The 16,989-nt window shown below is 37.2% G+C and overlaps 1 protein-coding gene and 1 long non-coding RNA gene across 8 annotated transcripts in view; one reads left to right on the top strand and one right to left on the bottom strand.

Annotated features, from left to right (window-relative positions):
* The window catches only part of fbxo44.8 (F-box protein 44, tandem duplicate 8), a 29,436-nt gene extending 22,265 nt beyond the window's left edge, over positions 1–7,171 (top strand). For all 7 annotated transcript variants that reach the window (XR_012398429.1, XR_012398430.1, XR_012398431.1 and 4 more), the window contains 5 exons: positions 463–509; positions 611–716; positions 816–911; positions 6,200–6,335; positions 6,414–7,171. Coding sequence is in view for 4 of the 7 variants with exons in the window: in XM_073938754.1 (XP_073794855.1) it covers positions 463–509; positions 611–716; positions 816–911; positions 6,200–6,335; positions 6,414–6,554 (526 nt within the window). In the remaining 3 variants the exon portion in view is untranslated. The remainder of the gene's footprint in view (positions 1–462; positions 510–610; positions 717–815; positions 912–6,199; positions 6,336–6,413) is intronic.
* LOC141380472 (uncharacterized) lies at positions 469–4,760 on the bottom strand. Its single transcript, XR_012398434.1, has 3 exons — positions 4,647–4,760; positions 3,103–4,101; positions 469–2,543 (listed from the first exon to the last, which is right to left on the bottom strand). It is a non-coding gene; the product is annotated as an uncharacterized lncRNA (long non-coding RNA).
* Positions 7,172–16,989: the final 9,818 nt, after the last annotated feature.

Below are 16,989 nucleotides of genomic sequence, written 5' to 3' on the forward strand. Positions count from 1 at the left end.
TAGGGCGCACTTTCATAAACGCTGTGCACTAATGTATACCCCGGAAGCCTGCACATAACTTCCTCTGTTTGATATAAAGCACAGGCACATACAATGTAATACATCAGCAGCATGACGGAGCACAACATGCTCTCCTGAATGCGTGCCCCATACTGACACTGAGTCCAATTTTGTTTTTGTTTTTTTACTTTGTTGGGACCATTACTGTGCATGGATGATGGTGAGCTCTTGGATACCATCTAAAATATCTTGATTTGTAGTCCAAACATGAGTGAAAGTCTCAGGGAATTAGAATGACATATTAATAACAGAATTTTCACTTTTGATTGAACTACATATTAAGAGTTGGTACTGCTGCTTGGAAGAGGTACTTAAAGTTAATGTGAAATGAGCTAATACAGGTTATGTTTAGTAATATACAGTTGTCCACATTTAAAACGTACCTTCTTTTTCCACACAAAGCACCAGATTCATAAATCGTAATTTGATCAAGAATCCCAGCGCACAAGGTAATTTCATATACTTACTTAACTTAATACAACAATATACTTAATACAACAATAAGCGTCACTAGCTTTAAGTAACATGTCTTTTCTGGTGTACTTATTAGCTGGACTTCAAGAATGGGAGCTTGTCGAAAACAGAGGCCACCAATGGGTGACAGCTGAAAACATGCGAACATTTCCGGTCGATACATGTTTTGTAACATCTTACGGGTATATCTGATATTTTACATCCTTTACTTTAATCAATGTTACAACATTATAAATGCACTAATTCCATTCACATTTTGTCACCAAAATAATTGTTCTCAGGTTGTGTTTGAAGCAACAGCTGATTGATTTGCAGAAAGAGGGCTACAGTGATATGTTTATGGATCAACGGCAACCTCATATCAAAATCTCAGACTGGTGAGCGTTCACACAAACTCTCTGTTTGTACTACAGTATCTGAATTGGTGGATTCCGTAAATGAGAATAATTCTTGTGAATGAGCTGTCTGTGAATAATCTTTGTGATGAATGTTTTGTCTCTTTTGGAAGTATCTACATAAGCTTGATTTAGTCTTGGCTTGTGGTACTATCCACTCCTTTCCACTCTTTCTGTCAAGTTTCCTACACAATAGAGGCAAAATAAATCTTCAATCTAGCTGCAATGTTTAGGGCTCAAGTACTAAAGTATATTCTTTATTATTTAGTAAGCTTATTACCACTTAAAACATTGATGAAAGGGGGACTTTTTTAGCCATTTAAGGAAATTTGCCATCGAAATACAGTATTTTGAAAGCCACCGATTTTGTAAATAAAAACTGTCTTTTTTAGAATTCCATGTGCTCACCTAATTTTATTATTATATCTTGAGTTTTCGTTAAGGTTTTGAATATAATTCGCTATGACAATGTAAATTTTTCTGTTATAGCTGCAAATGCTGACAAAGTCTGACATGTTTAATACATTTTGACTATAACCTAAAAGTGGTTTGTGAAAGAAGGTTTTTCAATTAAGTTGTAATATTTAACAGACAATTATATTATATTACGCGCATTGTGTGGATGAGTAGGAAAAGAGTGTAAGGTGTGTTTAATCAAGTTGTTCAGATTGGCTCTACATACTTTAAAGATTTTTGCGTCCTGTCACAAATGTGAAACATTACTTCACTTTTTGTCTTCTACTTTTCTTATTCAGACTCCAGGGAAGCTTTATGTGCCCCCAGCAGGCACACAACATCAAAATATGTTCATATGTTAGAGTTAGGTCGTGACATCAGGTGACCAAAACTCATCGTCTAGCCAGCGTCTAAAGACAATGTTATTTTGATGTCAAATTATGTTGATATTTGGTTTATTATAGGTTGTATTGGAAAGTGACCAAAATCCAACATCTTAAACCAATGTCATATTGACGTCAAGTACTGAGATTTATTCATCAGGTATGCTTACCAAAATCCAACGTCTGATAGACGTCATAGTGGTGATGTCCACACAATGTCAAGCTGTAACATCATTAAATGTTGATTTTTAATTGATTTTAGGACGTTGGGTTCTGGCGTCAACCTGATTTTCATTTACCCCACAATGTTGGGGTACAATGTCAGTGTGATGTCATATTGACGCCCTGTGACTGCTGGATGGGATGAGATGAAACTGTCTGATGCCGGGTTCTAAAAAAAAAACTAAATAATAAGAAAATCAGAAAAAGTGCTTAGCAGTGCATAGTATTAATCAGAAGTTTTGATGTATTTACAGTAAGAAATTTACCACAAAATGACCTCACGGAACATGATCTTTACTTAAAGGGGTGGTCCAGAAAGTAATTTTAAGGCTTGGTTGTGTTTATAAGATGCAAAGCAATGTGTGCTCATGTTTCACTTAAAGGAAATATTTTTTTTCATTTATCTTACTTTGATTATGCACAGCTACTCAGCTAACATGAAAACCACTGATATATTTCCTAGTTCTTCTGAAAGGCCCGCCCTCAAGTGACCTAGTGATAGGTCATCTGTCATAATGTGCTGCAATTCACGTATTGGCTCCATGTCACACCCCTACTGTAATGATCTGAGTGGGGATCGAACCCGCGTCTACGGTGTGGTTAGCAGTAGTTCTTACTAGATGAGCCAAGCCAGCAACTGGTGGCCCAAGAGCAGAGGAGGAACAAAGTTAGTCCACAACGTATGAATTTCCAAAAAATAATGCAGCCTTTACTGAAGTGAATTTGACAAAAAGGAGATAATATCTCTCTACAGCCAGGGTTGAAAAAGTACAACAAAAATAGGGAAGCCGAGCTTCCTAAAAATACATACAAAATAAAATAGACACGAGGGTCTCATAACAATTAAACAGCAAAATAGCAAGCAAAAAGTCTTGAGAACAACTTAACTGGAAACTGGACGAGGCAGCAAGAGGTTGGGTTCAGGACTGAACATAGAGCAGGATACAAAGCAGTCTTATATAAAGCAAAAAACAGGTGGTGGTGATTACGCTGATTACAAGAGAGTTTAGAGGAACAAGAGTCACTACTGCCATCTAATGTTGAGGAGTATAGGGCAATATGTGCGCCCCCTGGTGGGTTGGAGGATGTGATAAAGTGCTGAGATATTACACCTACAAGCACGCACTTTTCTGCTGTGTAAACCTCAGTCAACCTCCTGCCTGCTCTATAATAAAATCTGACAAGTGCCTGTAACAAGTGAAAATGGGTTGCGGCTCCTTTAAGAGACATCGCCATTGTGTGTGTGTGTGTGTGTGTGTGTGTGTGTGTGTGTGTGTGTGTGTGTGAGAATGTGTGAACTTTCTGTAGACGTGTGTAACAAGCACATGTGCATGGGACTTTTTCTTTTTCTCTGATGCTTGGATTAAGTTTTTTTCTGTAATATATCGTAATATTGCTGACGGAAGAATAAAGCACTTGATTTATTTTTCTGCTGCTACACGAGTTAGACGAGCTCTCCTGTATTTTTTTAACTCAATGCATTACACAACGTCTTTCACATATATCTGGAATATGCATGTGCAAGTTATATGAATCATCCGCATATCTTTTGCGACTTCATTATCTGAAATGTAAAACGCATGAAAAATCTGCCTAAAGAGAAGCAATGCAAAGTCACGCACACACATTGAGAGAGGCTGCACATGCCGGTGAAGTGTGTGTGTGTGTTTACAGCAGTTTGACTGATAAATATGAATTAGTAGCTAAATCGTTTGCGGTGCAAAACAGCATTTCCTGTTGTTTACATCGTTGCTACAGCATACCGTTAACACTAGATAGACACTGTACATGTCATGATCAATTTTAACAAAAAAAAAACACTTACAGGTTGTGGATCACAGCTTCTGCTTTGAGGAGATTTTAGCCGAATCCAGCACTGAACTGGGAGAGATTCTGGAAGATGTTTTTCAAATCATGCTTGCTGTGTATTTTATGATTCTCTGGAACATAATTAATATTGAACTGTAAGCACTTCTGTCTTTGTGTCGTGTCCTCTGAAAGCCCAAATACAGAAACAGACGAAGCTCTGTGGAAATAGCAGCGCTTGGACAGCATGTTAGCTCTATCTCTGCTATAACATAACAGCACCTCTGACATGCCCTTAGTTAAGCCTGGTTTATACTTCTGCGTCTTGTGACCGGCGCAACTCACGGCGCAGGCAACGCGCGTGGTTGGGCATTTATACTTCTGCGCGCTGTCTCCGTTGGTCTGCATTAACACTTCCGAAACGCTAGTGGGCAGTGAGGTGTAAATGTTCCTCTGTGTCGAGTTTCTTTGCTTCTGTTTTGCTATTCTGAACACTTCCTGGATGTACAAGTGACTCAAACTCGCTCATTTTGAGGCAGGATCCAGCGGACGTGCAACAACTTTAACCATGAGGTAAACAAAGAACAAAACTTTCCATCCGGAGCTCCTTCACGGGACTCCACACTTGTAAACAATCGCTCGCGCCATTCGCGCGGCTCTCGGTCCCGCCCAGACTCGTCGGCGCTAGCAAGCCGACCAATCACAGAGCTTGCGCTACGCGTTGTTGCGACGTGTAGTTACAATTTTTGAGAGGTGCACGTCAGTGACGGCGACGGCCACGGCGATGGGCTATGCGTCAGCGCCGTAGCATACGCCGGTGTTTGACGCAGAAGTATAAATCAGCCTTTACTGGGGTTGGGTATCGTTTGGGTTTTTTTTCTATACCAGTGCTAAATCAATACTTTTAAAACGAAACTGGTGCCAAAACGATGCCTGAACCGATACTTTTTAGCCACAAAATTAAAGACAAAAAAAAAAAATATATATATATATATATATATATATATATATATATATATATATATATTTATATATTTATTTATATATTTATATAAATATATATCAATTTTTTATATATATATATATTATATTATATTATATATATTTTATATATATATAAAAAATTTATATATATTTATATATATATATATATATATATAAATATATATTTATATAAAAAAAAAAATATATATATATATATATATAAATATATATATAAATATATATCAATTTTTTATATATATATATATATATATAAATAATCATTATAATTGAACAATATAAATGTATATTTATAACACGTTCAAAGTAAACATCAATTCATGTTTTATATATTTGAATTGTTTTAATATATTTCTTTCGATAATTTGTTTGTTAGCATAAATGCAAGATTTAAACATTACATTTGCTTACCACTAACCTGTGGAAAGGCTGTCATCAAAATCAGGGAAAACCTTTTTTCTGGTTTGGGGCTTGTTACTACTTTTACATGGACATCAGTGATCTAATGATTTGCCTTAATCAGAATAAGTCAGTAATTTGATTCAGGTGTTTACATGAGCTGCTTTTTGAATGTTACATTCACGATTCTCAGTTACATGTTATAGCACATAGACCCATTAACATCATTGCGTCCCCAGCCTATAAATGCTTCCTCCGTAAACAGTGATTTTTGATTATTTTAAAAGACCACAGACACAAACTGCGTAGTAGACTCGTGATCAGAGTATTGTCTTAATCATATTAAAATCAGAGTATTGGTGTCCATGTAATTGTATAATGTGTCAGATGATATATAATGTCACAAGCTGTCAAAGACAGTCCATTACTCACCTTTAAGTTGATTCCATGAGCCCTCACATTTCATAAGTTTGACGTGATTCTCCCCTACATGAGTCGTGGCTAGGCGCCGCGGACAGCCGCTGACTTGCGAATTCTAAAATGCATGGCGCTGGGCATCGCCCCAAAAATTCGTTCATTGCTACATTGCACACCAACTAAAGTTTAAAATATGATATCGCCGTGGACCACCCCGTTAATGTTTTAATGATTACTGGCATATACAGGGTGTTCGTGGGATCTTAAAAAGTTTTAAATCTCAAAAGCTAAATTTTAGGTCTTAAAAAGTCCTAAATCTACCAAAATGTTGTTAAAAGGCCTAAATCTTTTTATTAGCAGGTCTTAATTTTCCTTTGTTCATATATAGCTACCCAATCTGGCCAACACCCATACAATCACCACCATTCCCAATAATTAAAACAGTTTCTTCTTATATTTCTAAAATAACATGATGAAGAGAAAATGATTGTTTTTTATTATTAGATCCAAACTAAATTTAAATCAGGAACTACCTTAAATACCTTTGTTTAATGTGCTTTACACACATGACCTGTTTTTCTACAGGTATGCTCCACGCTCTGATCATAGAAGTGAATATCAGATCTGTGTGGAGTTGCTCGATCAGAAGATGAACCCTGTTTGTACCTTTGAGCCTGAGAAAGTGTTCTTTCCCAAAGGAGGTGTTTATCCATGGCGTCAAGTGAGCAGAATTTTACTAATAGTTTATTTAATAATAATGTTACTGACTAAAACTGACTACTGTTCTGCTTTATTTCAGATGAGCCATGTCTTTAAGGAGTATGGACCCGGAGTTCGGTTTATCCGTTTCACTCATGGTGGGAAGGATGCAAAATTTCAGAAAGACTGTAATGGCATACAGGTCACTAACAGCTGTGTGGAGATCTGTCCAGTTGACTAGACGCTGTGCTTTACATATTACTTTAACAGGCAGTATATTACATTTGTTTAAATTAGCAACTGAATTCATGAAATATGATTATCCATGGGGACAAATATCTAATATAACATTACAAAGGTGGACAGCTCAGTGGTGAGCACTATCGCCTAACAGCAAGAAGGTCGCTAGTTTGAGTCCCGTTTGGGTTAGTTGGCATTTCTGTGTGGAGCTTGTATGTTCTCTCCATGTTGGCATGGGTTTCCTCCAGGTGATTAGGTTTCCCCCACAGTCCAAAGACATGCGCTGTAAGTGAATTGAATAAACAAATTTGGCCATAGTGTATGTGTGAATGTGACAGTGTATGGGTGTTTCTCATTACTGGGTTGCAGCTGGAAGGGCATGCGCTGTGTAAAACATATGCTGGAATAGTCGGCGGTTCATTCTTCTGTGGTGACCCCTGATATATAAGGGACTAAGCCGAAGGAAAATTAATGAATGAAGAAAACAAAGCTTAAAACTATTGTAAACATAGTCAGATATGTTGCAATTTGACATTATAAATAGTCAGCTATTATAACTACAGCTATAGATACGCATGACATTTTAAATAAATAAATAAATAAATACATAGAACATCCTGTTAGTTTCTCACTGTTCATTTTTTTAAACCTGTTTGAGTGAAGAACACAAAAAAAGAAAGCTGGAAACCTGCTTTCTTCAAAATTTCATCTTTTGTTTTCAACAGAATAAAGAACTGCAAGTAAACACTGAGTAAACTTTCACTTAGAGCTGAACTATCCCTTGAAGTGCAATAAATATCTCAAAGTTACTGGGTAAAGTCATGTTGCGTTCATCAACAAAAGCCCAGCTATACTTTTTTTGCTTGTTCTATTCTCTGTTGGTTAACAGGCAATCTGTAAAACCTACGAGTGCAACATAAAATGCCTTATTATGGTGTCTCTATCAAATGTTTTATTTCCAAAGTAGTTTTATACACTTACTAAATGCAAGTTTCAGTTAACTCAATCAACATTTTGAAGCTTCATTGTCAGTTGGCTGAACGGATATATTCATGTCAAAATGAAACCTGTGAAAGTCAGACTTGTGCTTACTAAAATCTTGCTAACAAAGCTAGTGGCTTGAAGGACAAAGTAAAAAGATTTAAATGACACTTAATGAGTATCATAAAGCTGCACTGTGATTCTTAAATTTCATCAAAAGACTCTTGTTCTTAATATGACAGACAATAGTTACTGTCGTGTAAAGTGTTTACATTTTAGTAGATGCCTTCTATAAATCATTCTTTAAAAAACCACAATATCAGTCTTTAAATCTCCTTTATAAATTAAAATACTTTCTTTTAGATATTGCAGGTCCAGACAGTGACTCAAATCAAAATACTAATTAACATTTCAACAACTTTGTTTTCTTTAAATACCAGAAATAATGTAAATAAATATAGACACTAAACACTTACAAATATAATTGTAATTCTTTTCTTTGCATTTAAATAAAAAGTGGTGCAACTTACCCCTAATTCCCTCTAATATCTGAATCCTTCTGAAACCTGAAGGCTGTGGTTTCACAACAGAGAGTACAAGCTACAGACAATTCATCATATGACCAGGAAACAACGGTAGAATGAACAATAAAGTCAAAGCACCTGTTAGATGAAAGCCTGTAGAGCCAGTGTTACACTTACTACAGACAGTACATATAGGCCTACAGAAGTGCATTGTAAAATATTTCAAAATATTGTTTTTATAAAAAGCACACAAATACATGGGACCAAATATAATTTACTGTAAAAGACAGTGTGCACAGTGTTCATCCCAACCAACACAAGTTTCACATAACGGGGTCTACATATACATCAACAGAAGTATTTACAGAATACAGTTACAGTAAAAAAAAAAAAAAAAAAGTGTGGATTTCGGTCATGCGCTTTCCATCCCCAGGAAGAAAAAATTTCTTAAGTTGTTTGAGGAATGGACAATATGGAGGGAGATAAACAACCAAAAAACATGGGTGGGCCGTGAACCAGTTATGAACCAGATGAGTTCTGATTTTTAAATTGCAATTCTGTGTGACAGGTGTTTACTCATGTGATGAGTTAGTTGGACAACTGACTTTACAATCAGTTACATGTTGTAGTCATTGTGTCTGATGTTTTTGTGAGAAAAATACAGTAAAATATATTTTGTTTCTGTCCTATCTAAAATAAATGTATTTCCAATCTGATATGTAATGGAGAGAGAAAAAGAAGAATGAGTTCAGCAGACATTGGATTTGAGCCGGGTTGATGATGCCATGCACTATAGGAGCTACGCCACTCACACTCTTTAGTTAAGTTGTCTGTTGATCAGACATTGTTAGATGACGAGCCAGGAGACCATAATAACATTTAACAGCTTTTAGTTATGCACAGCAAACAGTTCACATAACTTTACATGATGGCTTTTTCTTTCTGCCATATCACTGTTACATGCGCAGTAGCCGGTTTAAGAACAGAGCATTTAAAGTGACAGAACACATTCTACATCCTCCTTCTTTAACTTTGACAGTTTCTTCTTGACAAAAGATTATTTCATAGCAAACTAAATAAAAATTTTAGTTTTTTTTTTTTTTTGGAGAAATGTTTTTAAAAGGTAAACTGAGCTTAAAGAGAGGCTATAAAACTTTTAACAGCTCAAATTTTAAGCTTTAAACAACTTTCATACATTCAGTATTGTTACTTAGCGATTGAGTGTTTTCTTTTCATCTCAGTCCATGTATTTTGGGTTTGATTTGTAAAGACAACCAACTTTGGTTATGTAAGGAGTTTTGGGAACAACTTTTGTTGAATGTTCAACAAATGGTTTCTTCTTGGTTTCTTGTGAGGTGCAATGTTCTCTCACTACTTCACCTTGCGAAAGTGGTCGCAGTGCTTAACTAGATTTGTTATAGTATTGCTTATGATATTGCCTCTTCCTCGAGAGTTGTTCCTTGACAGAAACATTGTTTTTCGAGGCTGGCACAAGGGCAGATTGATAACTGGTAGAGTTGTTCGAGTCTGCCTAGACATTAATCTCTCTGCGGGAGAACCCAGAGTCTGATCACGTGGAATGTTTCTGATGTTGAGCAAGTTTTGAAACACATCCGATCCATCTCTTTTGGATTTCTCCATTAGTTGTTTTGCACTTTGCACTGCCCTCTCAGCTAGCCCATTAGCTTGTAGATATTCTGGGCTATTGGTGATGTGTGTAAAATCCCAAGCTGCAGCGAATTCTTTAAATCGTTGACTTGTGAATTGGGTGTCGTTGTCCGTAAGGACCTTGTTTGGACTCCCGTGAACAAAAAAGTGCCTTTTTAGTTTTGTGATCTCTGTGCTAGAGGACATGTCCCGAAGCAAATCAATTTCAAACCATCCCAAATATGAGTCAACTAATACAAGGTAGTGTTGACCATTTCACTCAAAGATATCTGTAGCTACTGTTGACCATGGGAGATCTTGGATGTAGTGTAAGTGAAGAGGCTCTTTTTGTTGATGGGACCTCTGACTGTTACAGATGGAGCACAACAGCACTGATTTTCAATGTCTTTGTTCAGAGAAGGCCAGAAAACAATACCTCGTGCCCTGCGTTTAGTTGCCTCAAGGCCAGGGTGACCTCTGTGAATAATTGTGATATATTCACTACCCACATAGCAAAATTTCTCTGGCCCAGCTCTGGCCCACACAATCAGGTTTTGCTTGGCCCACATGCCGCAGTGAATTACGGTACATGACAGGACCAAATCTGGCTTCCAGACAAGGGCCAAACATGGACCATATCTGGGCCAAGTCTCAGCCAAGTTAATAACTCATAACTGGGCCTGAACTGGGCCAGATAGGTTGGTGTGTCACGATTGCAATGAAATTGGTAAACCCATAGAGTGATGCGCTTTAGGCACACTATGGGCACGCTTTTTCTCAAAGTGACCTGATTGGTAGAATTTTTTTTCTTTACTCAAAAATGATTTTAGTGTATTTTAAATGTGTGTCAAGACTGGCCAAACTCACATGGCCCACTTATCAAATTTTTAAATCTGGGCCAAATACTACATTTTTCATCTGGCCCAAATCTTGTGTGCCACCTTAATGACGGTGCCACCTCTGCCAAACCCGGGCCATGTTTGACCCACATGCAGTATGCCAGTGCCGGATGAATGCCTGCTGTGCCAGCTTTATGCCAAATCTGGGCCAGAATTCTTTGCTACTAGGGTACGTAGTGATTCAGGAACCACTAGCTTCTGTCCCTTCAAGAACTGGGTCCTGTGCAGTGTGAGTGCGCAACTCATTTAGCCTGAAAGATAAAACATGCTGGACTGACATGACTTCAAAGTCAGTTGAATCATCATAGGGTTCATTTGGGCCTGTTCTAGGGGAACATGATAGCGTGTCAGCAAGGTACATCTGCTTCCCTTTCTTGTATGTTTATGTAAAGTTGTATTTCTGCAATCTTAGCATCATACGTTGCAGTCTGGCCGGCGCTGTGTAGATGGGCTTTTTGAGGATGGTTACTAGTGGCTGGTGGTCTGTTTCAATGTGATTTTGTTTACCATAAATGTAGTCATTGAATTTTGTACATACAAATACCACTGCCAGAAGTTCTTTTTCAATATGTGCATAATGCACTTCTGTTTAAGTCAATGTCCGTGACGCATATGCGACTGGAGCACCTTCCTGAAGACATGCAGCTCCTATGCCGAACTGGGAAGCATCACAGGTGAGTGTGACAGGTGTTTGGACGTCATAGTATTTTAAGGTAGGTGGACTGGAAATCATCTGCTTCAGATTATCAAAAGCATCCTGATGTTGTTTATACCAGCACCATTCTGTGTTTTTACAGGTCAGCTCATGCAGGGGTGCAGACAGCTCACTGAGATTCGGTATGAACTTTCCTAAGGAATTTATCATACCCAGGAAACGTTGCAATGCAGTAACATTGTCTGGTGGCTGCATTTCTGTGATTGCTTTTGTCTTCTCTGGGTCTGCTCGTAGTTCCTTATTTGTGAAAATGTGGCCCACATAGCTCACTTCACAGAGGAAATTTACACTTCTGAGGATTCAGTCTCAAGTTTACTTCACGGGCACGATTCAGCACTTTCTTTAAATTTTCGTCATGTTTCTCTTCGCCATGTCCACCCACTACAATGTCATCCACTATGATTGCACATGGATAGCCAGCAAAGATTTGTTCCATGGCATGCTAAAAAACTTAGCTGGCAGAATTAATACCAAAGGGCATTCGAAGAAATCTAAATCTACCAAACGGCGTACTGAACGTTGTAAATAGAGACGACTTTTGGTCTAGTGAAATCTGCCAAAAGGAGCTCTTAGCATCTAGCACCGAAAATACAGTGGAATTCGGCATTTGCGCCGCCACTTCTTCCACTGTGCGCATGGGGTAACGTGGACGTTTCAGAAACTTATTTAGGTCTCTGGGATCAATGCACAGTCTTATTTCATATGAGTTTTTCTTGTGAGTGTCCACCATAGATGATACCCAGTCAGTAGGTTCCGATACAGGGCTGAGAAACCCCATAGCAACCATCTTTTCTAACTCTGCTTTCACCTTGTTTTGCATCGCTGCAGGAATTCTGCGTGCTGGACGAACAACAGGTTGAGCTTCTTTGTCAAGTTTCATGCAGTATGTCACAGGAAGTTTCCCTATTTCCTCTTGGAAAAGATCTGCATATTCTGTGTTGATCTGTTGAGCGAAACTTGTTTCTTTTAGACTGACTTGGTGTACTGCTTTAATGAGAGAAATGAGGCCCATCCAAAGACAATTAGAGAGCTCAAGTAATGGCTGTACATCCCTTTGGACCACGTAGAACTGTAAAGTATAGATCTGACCATTCAGATGACAAGGTAACAAAGTGGATCCAGCCGTTTGAATCTCCTCTCCACCATAAGCAACAAGCTTTACATGGCTCGACACCTGCAGATTTTCATGTTTCTTTACGTGTGCAAATGTTTGTGAGGACATGATGTTGCATGAGGCTCCTGTGTCAATTTTCAATTTAGTTGTTTTTCTATTGATTTGGACTGTGCAAGATATTGCAGCTTTCTTCAGCTGTTTTAAATCTAAATTAGTCAAGTTTTGATGATTCAGAGCAACTCCATCTATAAAGAAGGAGTCTTCACTGCTATTGGAGGTTTTAGAAACTTCAATTTGATTCACAGTTTTTCTTAGATTTCTTGCACTGTGAACTTTAGTTGATTTGCAACATTTCTGGAAGTGATTCAATTTATTGCACCTGTGGCATTGCTGGCCATACACAGGACATCTCTCCCGTTTAGCTTCGTGGTTTCTTCCACAATTGCTGCAATTATGAATTTGCTGTGGAGCAAACTTGTCTAATCTGGGTTTGGGAGTACGAAATGAATTTCTTTTTATCATTTGTTGAACACTATCCACATTTGACAGGCTGTGTTTTGGTCCAGCTTTGGTGTGCTGATCTGTCAGTTCATGTATTTGGCATGTTTCAATAGCCTTTGCTAATGTCATCTCGTTGTCACGCAACAGAGGTTTTCTCATTCCATCATTAAGTTTTCCGCACACGAGTCTATCCCTTATTAATTCTTCCTGCAAATCTCCAAATCTGCAACTCTGTGCTTTGTTTCGCAAATCACTCACATACGCCTCAATAGTTTCACCAGGCTTTTGATTTCTTGAATTGTGTTTGTGTCTCTCCATTGTTATATTTGTTTGTGGACTGCAAGGTTCTCGAAACTTGCGTTTTAAACACTCCTGGTCTTCGCGTGATTCTGCCGGTATGTGTATTCGTCGGTCATCACCCTGACCCATATATATCGCGGGTGCATAAACAAATGTTCGCTCGCGCTCTATGGCTTCCAAGCCGGCCAGGTTAAGCAGTATGAATGCTTTTGTGGGAGTCTCTTTCTCTGAGTGTGCCGCAGCTATGAATATATCAAATTCCTGTTCAAAAACACGCCAATTTTCAACGATATTGCCGATGGACAAACCTTTTTTTCCGCCGTCATCAGAATTCCATGCAGACCACTTCTGACATTGTTAGATGACGAGCCAGGAGACCATAATAACGTTTAACAGCTTTTACTTATGCACAGCAAACAGTTCACATAACTTTACATAATGGCTTTTTCTTTCTGCCATATCACTGTTGTACATGCGCAGTAGCAGGTTTAGGAACAGAGCATTTAAAGTGACAGAACACATTCTACACTAAGCATGCGCAGTATCTTCTTCTTATAAGGTTTAATTGGTGGGTATACGAACCAGTTTATAAGTGCATACTGCCACCTACTGTGATGGAGGCTCACAGTAACTCCAAGCGGCAACATCCCGCTCTCCCTCGTGAAGCCAATACGGAAGTAACTAAAACTGCAATTCATCGACTCGCCTTGGGGGGCTGGCTCCAGGAAGTGCAGGTCATTTCTGAATGCAATGGGAAATTGGCCTTTTTTACAGCTGATAAAAACATGTTTAAAGCCTGGTACATTTGATGGTTTTAGTGCATATAGCTAGCGTTACCCTTCATGACAACTCTGAGGGGGGTGAATTTTTTTATAACTTATTCGTTTGGTTTATATTAATGATTTTTTCTTTTGCATAATTAAGGGAGTGGTCACTTGAGTGACAGCCGTGATTGACAGTTTGTCAGCTGCAGCTAGCCCGCGTGGTCGCGTCACGTCTGCTAATTCCGTCTAATGAATATGGCTTCTGCAGTGTTTGTGCTTTAGTTGTACATGGTTTTATGCAGTCTGTTCAATTTGTTGGTTTTATTTCTTACATTTATTAAATAATATGGCTTGTTGTGCAGTTAATTGTACTAACAGACCGTCCAAGACGGGTCTCCATTTTTTCCGGTGAGTGATATTCTAGTACAATGTTAAACATAAATGCATGCAATGATGTCTTAAATAATTAATTATTTAGAACTTTATTTTAAAATTTACTGGATTAAATCCTTCATATTGTGAGTAATGTTAGCTGCAGGCTTAAACCAGAAGATATCTGAAACGATAACGGTAATATGCGCCTGCTTTTCAAAAATAAAGTTGGCTTAATGATTACTAATATTGTACAAACGTGATATTATATTGTAGGAACGTGAAAAGTATATTGTACAAACGTGATATTATATTGTACAAACGTGATATTATATTGTAGGAACGTGAAAAGTATATTGTACAAACGTGATATTATATTGTACAAACGTGATATTATATTGTAGGAACGTGAAAAGTATATTGTACAAACGTGATATTATATTGTAAGAACGTGAAAAGTATATTGTACAAACGTGATATTATATTGTACAAACGTGATATTATATTGTAAGAACGTGATATTATATTGTACAAACGTGATACTATATTGTAAGAACGTGAAAAGTATATTGTACAAACGTAATATTATATTGTACAAACGTGATACTATATTGTAAGAACGTGAAAAGTATATTGTACAAATGTGATATTATATTGTACAAACGTGATATTATATTGTAAGAACGTGATATTATATTGTACAAACGTGATACTATATTGTAAGAACGTGAAAAGTATATTGTACAAACGTAATATTATATTGTACAAACGTGATACTATATTGTAAGAACGTGAAAAGTATATTGTACAAATGTGATATTATATTGTACAAACGTGATATTATATTGTAAGAACGTGAAAAGTATATTGTACAAACGTAAAATTATATTGTACAAACGTGATATTATATTGTACAAACGTGATATTATATTGTAAGAACGTGATATTATATTGTACAAACGTGATATTATATTGTAAGAACGTAAAAAGTATATTGTACAAACGTGATATTATATTGTACAAACGTGATATTATATTGTACAAACGTGATATTATTTTGTAAGAACGTGAAAAGTATATTGTACAAACGTGATAAAGCTCTTTTTTTTTTACCTGGGTGGCAGCTCTACGCTTCCGTAGAAGATGAACAAACAATCCTACCAAAAACTTGCAAAATCAGCCGGATAAGAACTCTGCATCTCGGCCTGTAGCCGCAGGAAAGGGTGTTCAGCTGCTGGACGCACCATGAGTGAGAGACTGCGCTAAAGCCAGTGGATTTAATAATGTTCCTCCACAAACACACGTAGCCTAATCTTGGTGCGTAAAGGGTTTTTAAATTATAAATAAATATTAATTAAACCATATAATCATAATGTAGACAGAGTATACAGGCTAATGGTGGCATTATTCTTTTATTATTCAGCTTCACCGCCGCCTTAATGCCAGATTGTGAAGAGAAGTGGAGAAACAACTTGCACAGCCTTTATCTTAATTTCGTTATTGCCAAAATACCCGTCATCATTTAGAGTTTATTTTAATTTGATTTGTTAAGCAAGATTTCATTTCATTGGTGTGTAGGCTAATTTAAAGGCTAAGTGTACCTAGACCTATAGAGTGCTGAGATGTTACGATGTTACAGCTGTAGGACTTATTTTATTTCTTTGTTCCAACTTTCAAGTGGCCTATAGTCTACGCTTGTTACGAATAAATGATGTTAAAACATATAAATGACTCATTCTTTAAAAAAAATGCATTAGAGCTGTGTGCATGAGCACATTTTAATGTAGGCTGTGAACGGGTTTGGGCTGTATAAAGCTGTCAATCAAAATGTACCTGTCGGACTCGGGACCTATCGGGTATAACTGCTGTTCCGCGGGAGCCGGCCAGATTTCTTACGGTGTGGGAGTAAATTTCTGAATAAATCGCGGGAGAGATGTGTGTGTGTGTGTGTGTGTGTGTGTGTGTATTAATATTAACTAATACTTTTGTTCCAATATAAATGTTATACTCACAATACTTTAGATAATGTTAACAAGCTCAAATTAAATGGATTACTAAATGTTGAACTATTATTAATAAATACATTATTGTGTTAGTAAATAAACCCAAGTCACATTTTACTAGCATTACTTATCACATTTCAACCAGTAAACAATATCAACTGCCAACATTGAACATACAACTGTTAATTGTTGATATAAAAAAAATATTTAATTTAAGAATTTTATATAAAGAATACTTTTTGATGTTAACAATTAAATAGTTGATATCAACAATTCAGTTATTTCAAACGAAAGAAATATAATGAATGCTGAATGTTGAAATCAATAAAGCATATCCTAAGAATAAGTCAAAACGGCTTGCCACAGAGAGCCATAATAATATCAACAACATTTATTATTTTAAGTTTTGTTGTGTAGTTTCAGGTTAATTTACCTCGATAGTACGCTGAGATGTTCAAATGATTCAAATGTCGCGGGTGGTGGGATGGTCTCTATGGTTTCAGCAAACAGTCATCTTAACTCCGCCTAAGATCCGCCTCTGCCCATTTCCGAGTATCCGGGAATGACGCACTTCCAAGATGGCGACGGCTGACCACGCCTACAGTAAGCTTCATTT

The sequence above is a fragment of the Danio rerio genome, chromosome 23, assembly GCF_049306965.1.
Source record: "Danio rerio strain Tuebingen ecotype United States chromosome 23, GRCz12tu, whole genome shotgun sequence".
Classification (NCBI taxonomy): domain Eukaryota; kingdom Metazoa; phylum Chordata; class Actinopteri; order Cypriniformes; family Danionidae; genus Danio; species Danio rerio.